Source organism: Girardinichthys multiradiatus, chromosome 23 (genome assembly GCF_021462225.1).
Source record: "Girardinichthys multiradiatus isolate DD_20200921_A chromosome 23, DD_fGirMul_XY1, whole genome shotgun sequence".
Taxonomy (NCBI): domain Eukaryota; kingdom Metazoa; phylum Chordata; class Actinopteri; order Cyprinodontiformes; family Goodeidae; genus Girardinichthys; species Girardinichthys multiradiatus.
Window position 1 is genome coordinate 45,836,138 of NC_061815.1, and position 17,474 is coordinate 45,853,611.

The window sequence follows — 17,474 nt, forward strand, 5'->3', positions numbered from 1 at the left end:
TCAGCTCTCCTCCCCAAGATTGTGTCGTACTTAACAGGCCCTTTTATGTTTTAAATCCTTGTCTTTTACGTAATGTTCCACTTTTCCTAGAAAACGGATTTGGTGTTTTCATTAACTAAGTGTCAGAATTATTAAAATTATCAGAAAGAAGCTCTTGAAACATCACTATGGCTGGACGAAATATTTGTGTTTCACTTTTTCAATTTTTTGATTAGACTGTACATTTTTCGCTTTACGGTTTAGTCCAAAACTATACTACAGATTAACCTGGATGTCATACATCTGAATTAAAACGTAGCGAGCCTACAACCAATCAGGATGCGGCATCAATCTCGGAAATGTTCTTTAATCCAATGACATCGCATCTTGGGAAAAGGAAGTCATTGTTACCGTGGTAACGTCAGTTTGATTACACAGTTCGCCGTGGTCAATTTATCCTCAATATTGTCGTTAAACAGGGTCTACGCTCACATTTATGGCTCACAGAGATATTTTTTAGCTTCAGTTGTTTAATGTTCCTCATTCGGTGACCATAGAATTTATTTGTGCTCACTGACGGAGACAGCTGGCGACTGATTTAATCCTGTTAGCCAATTAGCTTGCTAGCTAACGTTAGCACGTCGAGCTAATCTCTTGAAAGTAATCCCAGCCTTGAATGGCTTCAACGTTCTTGTGTTATTTAGCTTGAAAGAAAAAAATCTGAACAATTTATTAGAGTCAAGCTGACATTTTCCTTGGTCGGAAAACAGCTGGAATATCATCTAAAAACGTTTTTAAAATAATAAAAGAAGATGGAGCTCCATCTACATAGAGTTGATTATACTCAGGTAATATCATTCAGTATCCGCTATTTTTGTTGCTGTGCTAAATGTAGAATAGTTTTAGCTGCTCCTGAACTGAAATTAATACATTTTATTTTACATGTGTGCTTTGCTCTCAGGTTGGTGTGACATCCCAGAAAAGTATGAGGTTACTTCCAGCGTTGGGGAAAAGGGCAACTCAAAAGGTACCGTTAAAGACCACCGTCAAACGGAAACTAGGAGCTTTAAATGAACAATTTGCCTTTAAATGTTACAAAGTTTTAATTTCATCGCTTAGAAAAAAAAACAACATTGAAAAAAATGGAAAATTCTAGTTTTCTTCCAAGACGATCAAATAAGCTTGAAATGTGTTGTATGAGCTTTTAAAAAGTATCTGGAAGTTTATTTGGACTTGTGCAGTTTTATGTCCCTGACAAGATTTTATGCGATCTTAAGAAAAAAGTAAACTGAATGACACAATACATTGCTGACATATAAAACAGGACTTAACAGGATCCGTAATTTCTACCCGGAATAAGCTTATATTATATATATTAATTTGCTGCATATCAAGTTTTTTGCTAATAGCTCATTGTAACAACCTCACTGGTCTGGTCTCTCAAACTGGTATTTTTCATACATTAAACCAAAGCAGTAAGAAGTGACAGGCTGCTTGCCATAAACTGAAAATCCAGGTTGTCTGTGTTCTGTGAAGTATGGACACATTCCCTTGAATTTGGGAGATTTTTATGTCAGAATCATTCGTAGGTAAAAGTGAAGGGATTTCACTAACAAACTCCTTCAGACAGAAATAACTTTTTATTATGCTGCTTTATGTTTTCTTTAAATATTAGAAGCTTCTGAATTTTGCTCTGGAAATGGACCTCAGGTCACAAATGAGTGTTTATGACTGGAAATTCGGTTCTTTCAGATGGAATCAATTAAGAGCGTTTATTTTTTGGTCCGGTTGGCGTTTTGTTCTTTTTCAGGTTGCCATAGCTGATCATGATGGTGTGATTACATGTTTTGGGATGAAGAAGGGAGAAGCTGTGGTGAGTTTATGTTGTACAATTATTAAACAAGATATTTTTATTGTAAAGACATATGTCTGTTTGTTTCAGCCTGTGTTTAAAACACTCCCTGGACCAAAGATAGCCAGAATGGACCTTGGAGGTGCTGTGGGAACTCCCCAGGAGAAGATCTTTGTCTGTTCTGGTTCTCAGGTTCGAGGATTTACAAAGAAAGGCAAACAGTTTCTCACCTTTGAGGCCAACCTCACGGAGAGCATTAATGCAATGTAGGAACATATAAAGGGAGGAGCCTTTTATTGCTTTTTACTTTGTTTGCATAACTTTTGTGGTACTTTGTCACTTTAACCTATGTGAATGATAATTGCTATGATTTTTCCAGGTATGTCTCAGGCGCTGACCTGTTCCTGTGTGCAAGTTACATCTACAATCACTATTGTGACTGCAAGGACCAAGACTACTTCCTTTCCGGAGACAAAATTAATGACATCACATGTTTATCCACAGAAAAGCTTCCTCACCTCATTCCTGTGTTGGCTTGCCAAGACCGAGTTCTCAGAGTCCTTCAGGTAACACAAACAGAGTTTGTTGAGAGCAAAATTATTTAGCTGGTTGTTGTCATGTTGTTTATGTCACCAAGTGGAGAATTGCTTTTTGAACAGCTAAGCCCAAAATTATTCATAGCCGTGGCAGATCTAGATTTTCATTTCAATCAAGAATGATCGGAAATGAGACGGGCAGCTCTCAAAAGTTGTAAAAGTTGAATCCATTTTGAAAAAAATAAAGGATCGGTTTTGAACCATTTTTCCTTAATTTTACTTTAGCTCATCGCTGTGATTAAGTTTCTCTTCAGTGATTTAATCTAACTCTAACTTCAGGGATCTGAACTTGCCTACGATATTGAAGTTCCTGGCCCTCCATCTGTTTTGGAACTTTACAATAAAGATGGAGGCAAGTTGGCTTTATGTCTTTAATATAATTAAATTATCCGTTTTGACTTGAACAAGATACAACGTAATGTCTTTTTCCTTTAGGAGAGGAAGTCGTTTATGGAACCACAGATGGAAAATTAGGACTGGTTCAAATTGGTGACTGTGCAGCTGCAACCAAATGGGACATTGAAAATGAGAAAAAGAAAGGAGGTATCATTTAAATATAGAGCTGATTAGGAGTGAGCATACACTTATCATTGGCATGACAGTCATATTAATTTGGGACTTTGAATGCTTTATTTCAACCATTAATTTTCGGGAATCATTGTACAACAAGCAACTTCAGTGATTTTTAAAACAAACGTTAAGTGAAATAGTTTGGATTTATTGTGTCTTTTCTCTAATCCACCAAGATTTAGAATTATACAAACAAGCTCAAGTAATACATGCATTGCCTGTAATCTTTGGTTAAGTGTATTTTAGCACGTTGCAGTGAAAACAAATTTTCTGTTCCAGTCATCAACAAGCTTCTGGCATAATTTCTGGATGGATCTTTGACCGTCGTTCTGTCCGGAAATGGCAAGTTTATTTCAATCTCTGTAGACTGAGAAGGTGGCAAGCAAAAAAGATGCTCATGCCCCAAAATCCGAGTCCTTTAGGTTTAACGGAAATCTGCAGCTGCCCACATAGACAAACCCAATGTCTTCTGGAGAGAAGCTTTATGGTCAGATGAGACAGTGAAAGAGCTATTTGGCCACTTGGCCAAGAAGAATACATCAAGGCAAGGCTTTCAAACATAATAAAACAGTACCAACTGTCAAGCATGGTGGTGGTAGCATCATGTTCAGGGTCTGTTTCACTGCCTGAGGTGCTGGAAAATTGTTAATTAATATACGCATATATGCTTAAAACTTGAGTCTTTAGCAGGAAAATAAAAAATTTAAATACTCTAATCTAAACTGCCATTTCTAACAAAGGGAGTGGTCAAATATCCACCTGGCTTTTGCCAGGACCTCACTGTAGTTTCTCTGCAACTTGCTAAGGGACATTTAATCAAGTATTAGTGGGGATGTAGGAGTTCAGTTTCAATCCCCCAAATAATATTCATGATAGTAATCAGTATACAGGCCCTTCTCAAAATATTAGCATATTGTGATAAAGTTCATTATTTTCCATAATGTCATGATGAAAATTTAACATTCATATATTTTAGATTCATTGCACACTAACTGAAATATTTCAGGTCTTTTATTGTCTTAATACGGATGATTTTGGCATACAGCTCATGAAAACCCAAAATTCCTATCTCACAAAATTAGCATATTTCATCCGACCAATAAAAGAAAAGTGTTTTTAATACAAAAAACGTCAACCTTCAAATAATCATGTACAGTTATGCACTCAATACTTGGTCGGGAATCCTTTGGCAGAAATGACTGCTTCAATGCGGCGTGACATGGAGGCAATCAGCCTGTGGCACTGCTGAGGTCTTATGGAGGCCCAGGATGCTTCGATAGCGGCCTTTAGCTCATCCAGAGTGTTGGGTCTTGAGTCTCTCAACGTTCTCTTCACAATATCCCACAGATTCTCTATGGGGTTCAGGTCAGGAGAGTTGGCAGGCCAATTGAGCACAGTGATACCATGGTCAGTAAACCATTTACCAGTGGTTTTGGCACTGTGAGCAGGTGCCAGGTCGTGCTGAAAAATGAAATCTTCATCTCCATAAAGCTTTTCAGCAGATGGAAGCATGAAGTGCTCCAAAATCTCCTGATAGCTAGCTGCATTGACCCTGCCCTTGATAAAACACAGTGGACCAACACCAGCAGCTGACACGGCACCCCAGACCATCACTGACTGTGGGTACTTGACACTGGACTTCTGGCATTTTGGCATTTCCTTCTCCCCAGTCTTCCTCCAGACTCTGGCACCTTGATTTCAGAATGACATGCAGAATTTGCTTTCATCCGAAAAAAGTACTTTAGACCACTGAGCAACAGTCCAGTGCTGCTTCTCTGTTGCCCAGGTCAGGCGCTTCTGCCGCTGTTTCTGGTTCAAAAGTGGCTTGACCTGGGGAATGCGGCACCTGTAGCCCATTTCCTGCACACGTCTGTGCACGGTGGCTCTGGATGTTTCTACTCCAGACTCAGTCCACTGCTTCCGCAGGTCCCCCAAGGTCTGGAATCGGCCCTTCTCCACAATCTTCCTCAGGGTCCGGTCACCTCTTCTCGTTGTGCAGCGTTTTCTGCCACACTTTTTCCTTCCCACAGACTTCCCACTGAGGTGCCTTGATACAGCACTCTGGGAACAGCCTATTCGTTCAGAAATGTCTTTCTGTGTCTTACCCTCTTGCTTGAGGGTGTCAATAGTGGCCTTCTGGACAGCAGTCAGGTCGGCAGTCTTACCCATGATTGGGGTTTTGAGTGATGAACCAGGCTGGGAGTTTTAAAGGCCTCAGGAATCTTTTGCAGGTGTTTAGAGTTAACTCGTTGATTCAGATGATTAGGTTCATAGCTCGTTTAGAGACCCTTTTAATGATATGCTAATTTTGTGAGATAGGAATTTTGGGTTTTCATGAGCTGTATGCCAAAATCATCCGTATTAAGACAATAAAAGACCTGAAATATTTCAGTTAGTGTGCAATGAATCTAAAATATATGAATGTTAAATTTTCATCATGACATTATGGAAAATAATGAACTTTATCACAATATGCTAATATTTTGAGAAGGACCTATATTGTAAACTTCTACACAGGGCTATAATAATGTACCCTGTATTCTGTTAATGAAGTTGTTTAATTAAGCATTGTGGAATATCTAAACTTACACTTTTAAAATTGATACACACTGTTGTGGTTTTAGATAGATTCTCAAAGCACCAAAACTCTTTTCTTTCTCCCACCAGGAATTCTTTGCATCGAGACTTATGACATTATTGGAGATGGAGTGAATGACATCCTGGTGGGCAGGGATGATGGGACAGTTGAAGTTTATGGTTTTGACAGCTCCAATGAGCCTGCGTTACGCTTCGAACATGTGAGTTTTTGTCTGGCTTGATGAAGATTCCCTATCTTAAAACTTTTTACGCATACATTCACTTGCAGCATCATGTCCTAACATGTGTGCTTACAGGAAACATTGTAATAACTTGATAGTTCTGCCTATTTTCATGAACATATCCACCACTTGTGCCCACATTTAACACTGATTTATTTTCAGATCTGTTTTTAGCAACCGATGTTTCTCATCAGTTAGCCTTGCCTTCACAGCGTTTTGTGCAGGGCTTTCCAAACTGCAGGGTTAGCAACGTGTGCTAATTTGACAGTCTGAATTTCTTTTTTCTGTGCCAAAGGTTAGAAGCAAGTAGTCCTTCATATGATTGATTTCCATTGACATAAACACTTTGCTCTAAACAGGCACCAAACTTATTTCTGTTGTTGTTTTATAGTTTTTTTGTTAAGTGATTTTTTTAATTTTATTTTTTTTGCTGTCCTCTGTCAGATTTATTCTGCTTCTCACTCAACTCAATCATGCTTATTATTAATGGCTGCTTCCCTAATTAATGGTGAGATGTGTTCTTTGAGGTGCTAACAGAGAGTGTGACCTCCATCCAAGGTGGCTGTGTGGGGAAAGAGTCTTATGATGAGGTCTTAACTGCCACCTATACAGGTCAGAGATGTGATTTTCCTTCAGAAATGAAAGATTAAAAAATCATCTTAAACTTACATTTTCTAATAGTCTGGACTATTTACTAGACTAAGTTAAATAGTTGTATCATTGAATGCTGACTACCTCTTCAGGATGGGTGACTGGGCTGACCACTGAGCCCCAGAGGGCTGAGGCTGTACAAGGAGACGAGATCCGGATGAGCAAGGAGACCCAGTCTAAAATAGAAGCACTCAGGTATGATCACAATCATGTCTTTCTATGAACCCCTTGTTTTACCTTCAGCAATCTGGTTAAAGTTGGATTTCAGCACAAATTTGTTTCTCAGTCACATCTTTGCCTTTCAGGGCAGAGCTCGAGCAGCTGCAGATTAAAGTCCTACAGGGCCGTGAGCAATACCAGCAGACCAGTCAGTCCAGTACAGCTGTCTCTACTGTGCCCATCTTCAGCATCAATGACAAGTTTACGCTCTGCCAGGATGATTCCAGCTACAGTCTCACTCTGGAAGTGCAAACTGCCATCGACAATCTACTCTTGCAGGTTAGTTGTATCAGCTGTTGTTGTATCAGCAGCAGTGAAGTGCTGCTGATAAAACTAACATCCTTTAGGGGGAAATGTAGTCCTATGACCTTGTTGCAGATGTGAAGAAGCAGACTGTAACTTTAATTTGAATCATTTTTCCTCAGAGTGACGTCCCCATAGACCTGCTGGATGTAGATAAGAACTCAGCCGTTGTCAGTTTCAGTGAATGCGACTCAGAGGTGAGCTGAATAAACCTGTCTGTACTCGGTGTAAACATTAAGAAAAAATAAGGTTAGGAAATAAACTTTCTCTGCTGTCAGACCCCTGACTGAACGTTTCTTTCCAGCAGCCTAATGGAAACTTCCTTCTGGCCACCTACAGATGTCAAGCCAATACTACAAGACTGGAGCTTAAGGTAACTATTACTATGAACTACTATTACTTCTTCAATCTCGGTGAAGGCAGGCAAGTTTTTCTTCATTGCAACTGTTAACAGAACTCTTATGTTTGTTGAGTGGCTTGCAAAAGTATTGACAACCCTTGAACTTTTCTACACATTTTTACAGTGCAGCACCGAACTAATGTATTATTCTGTGTATATGTAGACCAGCACAAAGCAGTGCATGATTGTGAAGGAAACTAATGCATGTTTTTCTTTTTTTTTTTTTAGATATAAAACCTGAAAATGTGTTGCGCATTTATATTGAGTCAATTCTTTGTAGAACCACCTGTCTCTGCAGTTACAGCTTTTGGGGTACGTCGAGCAGCTTTACACATCTGCTGACTGAAATATTTGCCCATTCTTCTTCACAAAATAATTCAAGCTCCGTTAGATTGGATGAAGAGCCTCTTTGAACCTTTACTTTCAAGTCTTCAAGCCACAGATTGTCAGTCTGTTTTCTATGATGCTGTTTCTTCAGTAATGGTCTCTAAGAAACCTTCGAGGCCTTCAGAGAACCACTGGAATTATACTGAGAATAAATCACTCACATCTGTTTACTAATTGGGTGATTTGTGAAGGCAGTTGCATGCACTAGATGTTATCTAGGGGCATCAGAGTACAGGAGGCTGAATATAACTGCCTACCTAATATTTCAGATTTTTATTAGTTAAAAATATAGAAAAGTAGTCATATTTTTCTTTTACTTCACATTTATGGACTATTATGTTTGGGTCTGTCAAATAAAATCCCAATTAAATTAAAGTTTATGGCTATAACAAGATGAAATATGAAAGAGATTAAGAAGCATGAATACTTTTGCAAGGCACTGTACAACTGTGGTTGCTGGTTTACTTTCTGTTTTATTACTGACTGGTTTCTTCCTCAAAACCGAAGCCTCTGTGCAGGTTTATATGAGTACCTTGAAAAAATGGTTACCCTGTCTTCTCAATTACTTTAAATTTCATTCTGTATTAGATGCAGCCAAGAAATGGTGTGTTTTATCTACAATCAGGTGAGATCCATTGAGGGACAGTATGGGACCCTGCAGGCTTACATCACTCCCAGGCTGCAGCCTAAGACCTGCCAGGTTCGGCAGTATCAGATCAAACCGCTTTCGCTCCACCAGCGGACACACAGCATAGATCCAGACAGGTAACGGTTTCAACTGAACGCATCAAATAACGATTTTACCTGTTAAAATATATGAAAAATGTCAGGATACAGTCTATTCAAACTACAGTACTATGTGGAAGTTTAGTTAGAAATGAATTAGAACTAGCAAGCAGCAATATCAGTTGCATTGTAGACGATCTCTGTCCATTTCTGTTTCAGGCCAATGAACCGGCTCAGTTTGGTGGGGCAGTTCAGCTTTGCAGAGATTCACTCCTGGGTGGTTTTCTGCTTGCCAGAGGTGCCTGAAAAAACACCTGCAGGGGAGAGCGTGTCGTTCTACTTTCATAACGCGTTCCTTGGCACACAGCTCGAAGCCACGTACTGGTAAACTCAGGCACATAGTAATAAGGATTCAAGCTTCATATTCTTTATATTGTAATTTGATAAAGAGATAGTAAGGAACAGGGAATGTTTTGAAGCTAATGAAATATATTTTACAAGTACAACCCATGGCAAATATGGAATCACCTATCTTAAAAGGTTTTTAATTTAGATGTTTTACCCTGTAGGCAAAAAAATGGGACTTGGGGCTATTTCTTTTCAACATGACACCAAAGTAAGCGGCTAAAGAAAGCTGCTTATCCTGTCAAATATAGCACTTCTATGCCATATCTATGATTTCTTTTTATACAAAATAAAACAAATGAATCAACATCCTTACATTGAAGACATAATTGTGCATTTTATATTTGAAATTTTCACTTTAGTTTTATCTTTAAGTGACTTTTTGAACTCCACGTCTGATTTGATCTTTTCAGCAAAGGAGAAGGTCACTTTAAGTCGGACAATATTTCTACCATCTCTATACTCAGAGATGTTCTCTCTAAAGAGGCGACCAAAAAGAAAATAAATCTAAATATTTCATACGGTAGGTTCACTGTTTCTCTCTTTTAATTTTCAACTGATGTGTGTTTTGTTTTGATATAGAAAGGGAAAAAAAATGGGTTTTGTGTATCTTCCAGATATAAATGACAACTCTGTTAGCCACACTCTCCAAATGATCCATCCAAAGCTGGAGTACCAGTTACTGCTGGCAAAGAAAGTTCAGCTTATTGATGCTCTCAAAGTAAGTTTAGGTTAAATGGCAACACATTCTGTCAGTGCACATGCATAACCTGGTTCATCATCCTTTCTTCGTTGGTTCCAAGGAGCTCCAGGTTCACGAGGGAAATGCCGATTTCCTGATCCCAGAGTATCGCAGCATCCTGGACGAGTCTGACAATCTTCTGGAGGAGTACAAGAAGCAGCCAGCCCACCTTGAAAGGCTCTACGGTAAAGTTAAAAACGGTTGTTTCAAGTGAATTTGAACGTTTTAAGACATTTGGACTACAGTCATTTTGTGTGTGTTCATCTTTCCTGCAGGAATGATCACTGATCTTTTCATTGACAAATTCAAGTTTAAGGGCCAAAATGTGAAAACAAAGGTGTCATCATTGCTGGAGATCCTCGACAGTTATGACTTAAATTCACTGCTCCACTTTTTCAGTGAGCCATGAAGTAAAAACCCCCACAAACTTAAGTTTTATTGTTTATTCTGTACCAATGTGCTTTGTCTTGAAATCACAGCACAGAATGATAATTACCCAAAACTTATGTTCTTTTATTATATTTAGAAACTATTTATATGTGTAATATTAACATTGCAGACTAATAAAATATAATTTTTTTGTTATTGCTTGAAAGAATAATACATGTTTATTTGAATAATGTGTGTCATTTATTGTAGTAAGCCTACATGAAAATGATGTAACGCAAATGTAGTGATTCAGTTTCACCATTTTTAAAGAATTTGCTTATTAAATGTTTCCCAAAACAGACTGGACAGTGGCGCAGTTGGTAGAACTGCTGCAATGCAGCAAGAAGGTCCTGGGTTTGACTCCTGGCCAGGTGTCTTTCTACATGGAGTCTGTATGTTCTCCTCGTGCATGCATGGGTTCTCTCTGGGTACTCCGGCTTCCTCCCACACACAGTCCGAAAACATGACAGTTGGGTTAATTGGTCTCTCTAAATTGCCCTTAGGTGTGCATGGGTGTTTGTCCTGTGTGTCTCTGTGTTGCCTGGTGATGGACTGGCAACCTGTCCTGGCTGTACCCCGCCTCTCACCCGTAGACTGCTGGAGAGGGGCACCAGCTCCCCCGCAACCCTGTACGGAAGAAGCGGGTACAGAAAATGGATGGATGAATGTTTCCCAAAACATCAAATATGTCATCAATAAAATTATTTCTGCAGAAACTTGATTGATTTAATTATATTCAGCATTAAATTGTTACATAGAAAGGTATTTATATAATGCTAGTACACACATATTTTTATGACTAAAATTATTTGGTAAGCCCTCCTGCCAGCAAAATCACAAAGTATTAATATGCAAAATGAGAACATTTCCTGTAGGACATATATATATATATATATATATATTACATGTACAGTTGAAAGTAGAGAAAAACACTTAAATAACAACAAAAAATACAGGGTTTAGTTGCACATTTGATCTAACTAGTTTTGAGCAAATCCACATCTTCCAGATAGTAAAGAAATGTATAATTAAATCTAGTCATGGACAGCTAAGGAAATTCAGTTGCATACTGTCCAATTCACCCCTAAAAAAATTACAATAAGCTTTTGTTATTTTAACACTGAGAAAAGTTTGTGAATATATATATATGACCAACAGGAAATGTTCTCATTTTAAGATGAAACTATTTTGAAGTGACCAAAACTCTTTAAACCTTTTGGAAAACCTAAAATCCTAAATGATTAACAGCGTCTAAAACAAAATACAGCTATCTAATGTGTGCTTTCTGTACTAAAACAGTTGGTAAAGCAATTTAACGTTTCTCTTGAGGGTGATCTTTGTTTAAACCGGTTTTGAATTTGCAATCAAAGCAATATTGAACTGTCTAGGCTGCCGTAGAAGTACAACGTGATCGCTCTACGGCCTCTGATTGGTCCGTTTCAATCATCGCGGGCTACTTGAACTGGGACAAGCCTGCACCCTTTATGATTCTCTGTAAATAGTTCCGAGGACAGCTCTTTAGTTTGCAGGTCAGTACGGCTTCCAGACCGCTTAAAATGACAACTTAGCGCGTTTATTTAACTGAGCAAACCTCCTGCCATGAATGCGCGTTCTCATTTTATCCGTTTTGTTTTCAGCGCCTCGGTTCTAAGGGTTGTTGCCATCTCAACAGTTGAGCTTTGATTAGGATCGACTGTTTAGTCTCTACAGTAACTGCTCGTACACCCTCTGGTCACTGAAAGATCGTCGTGATTTATCTTAGCAGATCCAAAAGAAGAGGATCAGTGCTTTTTTTATTTTTTGTTGTTGCTGCTGTTGTTTGAGGGGAAAACATGTCAGCAGCTAACAGACAAGGAAGCGCGGCTAGCGAGAATCACAACCAGGAGAACATGCTAACAAGGCTAAGAGGCTCGCTCAAACCCAGAGCTGCAACCAACGAGAACCAGGAAAACCTTCCTCCGAAGCAAGTCGCCAACAGAACCGTCCTGGGAGGCCTGCAGAACAACCAGAGAAGCAAAGCCCAGAACCAGCGCGACGCAAAGCAGGTGACTATGTTGTTGCATGGCCGTGTGGTTAGCTAAAGCTAACAGCGCGTTGGGTGCCCTATATGCAGTAACATCAAACTCTTACTAATCCTTAAAATAGGCGCATGTGACTAAACTGGCTCCCTTTTGACTCCTTTAATCGTTGTTTATTAAAACCTTAATTTAGCTCTGGCTTGTCCAGTTGTCCGCCATTTTCATGTCGCCTAACGTAACTTGTAATTGAGCTAGTTGAGACGGCGTACACGTTCCAGCGCTTCCTCCCGCCATAAATAATTAAACTTAATATTTCTGTAAAGTGCAACATCATCACTAGCCGCTCTTTTTCTTCCAGGAGGCATCCCAGCCTCTGTCCTGTAAGAATGGTGACTTTGCCAAGAGCTGCTTTGAGAGGCTACCTACTAGACAACCTGCTTTCCAGATCCATGTGGATGAACCTGATGCAGCTTCAACCAAGAAGGAGGTTGAATCCAGCAAGGCAAAGTCCACTGTGGCTGAGTCTCCTCTAGCACTCAGCAATGCTGTGGCACGACTCCGCCAGCCTCTGGCCACTATTGATGTCCCATCATCAATGGATGTTGGCTTTGGTGGGTTGTCAACTCTTACGCTTTTTCAAATGTACGGTCTTTAGACCACGTAAAGTTATTATTATTTTTTTTTGTCCAGGTTCTCCCATGGACATGTCTTTGGTTGAGGGGGATGAGAAACCAGTCAAAGTAAATGAGGTTCCAGAATATGCAGCTGAAATCCACACGTACCTCCGAGAAATGGAGGTGAGAAGCATCTACTTTGCTCTGTGGCCTCTGGTAGTTCTTGGACAAAGCCTGACTAATATATTGTCCTCTAGGTGAAAACCAGACCTAAAGCAGGCTACATGAAGAAGCAGCCAGACATCACAAACAGCATGAGGGCTATCCTAGTGGACTGGCTGGTCGAAGTCGGAGAAGAATACAAGCTCCAGAATGAGACCCTTTATCTGGCAGTGAACTACATCGATCGCTTCCTCTCCTCCATGTCTGTCCTGAGGGGCAAACTTCAGCTTGTTGGAACTGCAGCAATGCTGCTGGCTTCGTATGTACCTGCCTTTACAACTACTCATTGTTTAAGACTGTACACTTGTCCCTGTGTAAAAGTTACTATTGTTCAATGCAGAAAATTTGAAGAGATCTACCCTCCTGAGGTGGCAGAGTTTGTCTACATCACAGATGACACCTACACAAAGAAACAGGTGTTGAGAATGGAGCATCTGGTGCTTAAAGTGCTCTCCTTTGATCTGGCTGTTCCCACAATAAACCAGTTTCTCACCCAGTATTTCTGCAATCAGGCTGTTAACAAGCAGGTGGAAAGTCTGGCCATGGTGAGTTTCAGATGTTAAGTTGGACTCTAGTCACCTGCCTGATTGTGCAGTCTAAATGTGATTTCTACAACTGTAGTTGTGTAAAACTGCATTTGTCATCCCTCTCAGTACCTTGGGGAGCTCAGCCTAATTGACTCGGATCCATTCTTGAAATACCTGCCATCACAGATGGCGGCTGCTGCTTACACCCTGGCCAACAACACAGTGACTGGAAACTCATGGGTAAGCCTCAAAGTAGCTGGAGGACACCACCTTAGAGCTGTGACATTAAAGTTCCTTGTTTGGTGTTTTTCAGCTCCAAACATCAATGAATTGACAAATTATTACTCATAAAATATTTGGCCACATTCCACTTAATCTGACTTTTGTCTTGAGTCAAAAATTTCAAATGGGCCAATTCTGACCCCACCCAATAATCAATCCAGTACCTGCAACCTGTTTTTGATAGCCTTGGACTATTGCACTGATATTTACTGTTGGTGGAATAAAAAAGTACTGCAGAGCAGGTTTTGTTTTTGGACCTGCTCCACTGCAGCGCTTGCTTCACCTTGTGGTAAAGCTTTTTATTTGTCTCCTCAGCCAACATCTCTGGAAGAGATGTCTGGTTACACCGTGGAAAGTCTTATGCCATGCATTGAGGATCTTCATCGAACATATGTTGGCGCTACACAGCACGCCCAGCAGTCCGTCCAGGAGAAGTACAAGGGCTCAAAGTGAGTTTCTGACATTAACTGTAAAACGTGAAGCTATGACTTTTGATTCTGAACTGAAATGTTGCTTCTTACAGGTACCTTGAGGTCTCCTGTATCAGTGCACCAACCAAACTGATGCTGAACTGACTCCTCCTTTTTCTGATGATGCATTCAGTTTTTTGTTTTTTTTTTGTGTAAATGATGTGCAACATTTTCTATTATGCCCTGCTCTTTTTGGAGTAGTGCTAGATATTTTAGAGGTTTTAATATTTTTATACTTGTTCATGCCAGGCTTATCAGTTTTTGGCTAATCAAGAAGTTTATTGAGTTTATCTCCAATGAGACAACAAATGCTGAGGTGTTAATACAGTAAACTCTACTTTGGCCTACAGTGTTAATTAACCAATAGGACTGTAATGTTCCAGAACCCAGACTGGCTGTCTTCCAAACTGCTTGGACTGAGTTTTCTAATCTTTTGCATCTTTTTTTTTTTTTTTTTTTCCTAAGATGTAAACCATATGGGACACAGATTAAAGTGTTTTGTCTCTTAAGAAGTCATCCCTCATTACAACAATGCCTTTTTTAAAATGGCAGCATTTTGAGGCACCTACTGCACTGTAAAATATGGCTCTTGTAAATAAAATCACTTTAAACTGACCTAATGGAAAGCTCTTTAGTGTTGGCCTCATGATGGCAGCAGAGGATGCATTATGGTCTGAATCTGTATCAAGGACATGGCTGCAGGTATGAAACTGAACAGACTCGAATATCATGCGTCAACTGTTAACATAGGGTTTCCTGGTGTGTGATCTTCAACCATGAATCTAAGGCTGGAAACTGAAAGGTATAAAGGAAAAGTTTGATCATATCTAAGGGAAATAAAGTATGGAAAGTCTTTGAAGACCTGGCCATGTTTAGTTTAATTGACCCACTCACCCATGGGAATGGACTGTATATTTAAGATCTTATGCCTTACTAAACATTTTAACTCTAGAACATCCAAACTGGGGGTGCACAAAGCAGAACAAAGTTCAACTTTAAAATTGAACACTAGCTAAAGTCTCTTAAGGCACCTCGTTAATGAGAATCCAACATTTAGCTCTGGAAAACTAGAAACTTGAGACAGAAGGCTTAAGGAAATCCTATGGCGATTGAACCATGACAGTCTGTTACTGACGCCCTTTAAAAAAAAAAAAAAAAAAGGTCCTTTTGAAGCAGCTGGTGGTTAGGAGAGCTGTATCTAAATGTTAGAGAAAAGTGGAAAGGCTTACAAGCAATGGGAACTGCTGGCCTCAAAATATGAACCCCACTGCCCATTCAAAAGTCTGAAGATTCACAAGGCACTGAATCTAATTACAGCACTTGTTCACTTTTTATTTGCCTCAACTGTGCAGCAAACAGTCCTGGTCTCAAACAGTATCTACAGCAGGTGTTCCAAAGTCCAGTTCTCAGAAGCTTCTAACCTGCAACATTTAGATTAGCTATTAAAGCAATTTAAACACCTCAGCAGAAGCAAAGGGTGATCTCCATGCCATGATGCAAAATGAGCCCCAGCCAAGTACTGACAGCATATACTGTACATGGACATTTTGATAACTTTTATTCAAATCATTTTTTGGTCTTGATCTATTAAAAGTGAATTATACTACTTATAATAAGCCATTATCAAAATCACCAGAAGCAAATGCTAGAAATATCAGTTGTGAATCGTTTCATTTGTTGAACTGAATCACTAAAAACTGGACATTCAAATTTCAGGATACACCTGTATAAACACAGGTCACCTCTCCAAGCACAGATTTATATTTGAAAACCATTCAATTGGAAAGTCCATGTAGGCATGGCCATTTAGCAGCACCAGCATTTATTTTTTTTTGCATGTGCGATGGGCTCGCTGTGAAGAGGTCATACGCCCCTACGTTCCTTTATACCTTCAACATACCTACAATCACCAGAAGCATGTCTAATCTAGTCTAATGCTAGCATCGGTGTTCATCATCTCGGAAATTTGGACAGTAAACATATTTCATACTTCCTATAACGCTAAGACCAGGTCAACTTAACCAAAAAACACAAAACAGTTTTCAAGTGTTTCTTTGCCTTAAAAGAAACCAGACGTAGAATAATCTCTCCCTCAGCAGGGAAATTCAGGTGAGCGTGACTTTGATTGTCAAGATTATTTTTCTAAAACAAAAACTAGAATTTCCACTGTACAATGATAAATTCTAATGCCTGTTTTTTATGAGATTTTATTGGTTTTTCAGTGGAATATATGCAGGGGAAAGTAAATGTTGAAAAGTTCAAATTAAGAAATATTGGACCGTTCATCAAGATCTTGTTGCAACTCTAATTGCTTTAGGCTGGAATCTGATGGTTTGCATTTTGCTGCCTCCCATTCAATGACGTTCTCTCTAAAAGGGAGCTAGAAGCAGCCAATGGCATTGAATTCACCTCACTTCCTCACCCTCATAATAAATAGGGAGGCTGGCTTTGTGCATGGCATCTGACAGGGGAAGCACAGCCCAGCTGCAGAGAGGATTCTTATTTTGCAAAAATGGACAGCTCAAAATCTCTGCAGTCAACAGGTTTTCTTTTTAACTAACAATGTGATACTGATGGACTGACTGGGAAATAGCCATGAAAAGTAATGGATTTTTCCAATCTGTGGGATAGTTTTCTTGAACAATGGCTACAGTGCAGCATCTAAGAGGACCCAAGAGTGGCTGAAACCTGTTTCTGAAGTAGAGGACGGGTTGTTGCAAGAAACCAATGCCTGCCCCAAGAAAATTTTTGGTGGCATCCACCTCGCTGCCCCTGTCGCTGGGATGGGGCTGGAACCTGAGCTTGTACGTGGGGATGCTCTTTGGGCTCCTGTTGCTGATGCTGCTGCTTCTCTGGATGCTCTTTAAGCAGCTCAGGAACTCGGTGGGGAAATCGATGCTGCAGCCTGCTCGCTCTTTCAGACAGACTTGCACTGATCAAAGGTTGCAGCGAGTCCTGTGAAAAATGTAACAAATCTGCCAAAACTCTGCCAGGACTGGGACTTGTTGGAGAACTTGAAGGTGCCTTTCTGATTCATGTTTAAGAATGCTGATTTGCTCTTAAACACCCATGTTGCCTCACAAAATAAAAGATGTTATTTATAGAACCCTTTGTGTATTCTTTAACATCTTCAGGTTTACTTTTCTCAGACAAGCGTAAAACGGAGTCTTATCTGCATGCTTTTTAATACAGTGGATCTTGTGCAAAAGCTATTTCTTTTCATCTCACCGGTGAACTTAGCCAAGCCTAAGCAGCTACATCAG

The 17,474-nt window shown here is 39.7% G+C and overlaps 2 protein-coding genes across 3 annotated transcripts; both read left to right on the forward strand.

Annotated features, from left to right (window-relative positions):
- The first annotated feature begins 379 nt into the window (after positions 1 to 379).
- On the forward strand, positions 380 to 10,379 carry bbs7 (Bardet-Biedl syndrome 7). 2 transcript variants are annotated; one of them, XM_047352721.1, is made up of 19 exons: positions 380 to 827; positions 941 to 1,006; positions 1,790 to 1,852; positions 1,922 to 2,097; positions 2,211 to 2,397; positions 2,707 to 2,779; positions 2,863 to 2,970; positions 5,665 to 5,795; positions 6,344 to 6,428; positions 6,560 to 6,662; positions 6,773 to 6,965; positions 7,112 to 7,186; positions 7,294 to 7,362; positions 8,402 to 8,541; positions 8,722 to 8,886; positions 9,321 to 9,430; positions 9,525 to 9,628; positions 9,711 to 9,834; positions 9,925 to 10,379. In XM_047352721.1, the coding sequence occupies exons 1-19, from the start codon at positions 792 to 794 to the stop codon at positions 10,056 to 10,058; spliced, it is 2,142 nt and encodes a 713-aa protein (XP_047208677.1). In that variant the 5' UTR covers positions 380 to 791; the 3' UTR covers positions 10,059 to 10,379. The 2 variants fall into 2 exon arrangements, with proteins under 2 accessions (XP_047208677.1, XP_047208678.1); XM_047352722.1 differs by having other exon boundaries at positions 7,297 to 7,362.
- Positions 10,380 to 11,524: 1,145 nt separating this feature from the next.
- ccna2 (cyclin A2) lies at positions 11,525 to 14,826 on the forward strand. The gene is made up of 8 exons (XM_047352717.1): positions 11,525 to 12,123; positions 12,455 to 12,707; positions 12,787 to 12,893; positions 12,968 to 13,191; positions 13,273 to 13,477; positions 13,586 to 13,699; positions 14,057 to 14,190; positions 14,265 to 14,826. The coding sequence occupies exons 1-8, from the start codon at positions 11,911 to 11,913 to the stop codon at positions 14,314 to 14,316; spliced, it is 1,302 nt and encodes a 433-aa protein (XP_047208673.1). The 5' UTR covers positions 11,525 to 11,910; the 3' UTR covers positions 14,317 to 14,826.
- The last annotated feature ends 2,648 nt before the right edge of the window (positions 14,827 to 17,474 follow it).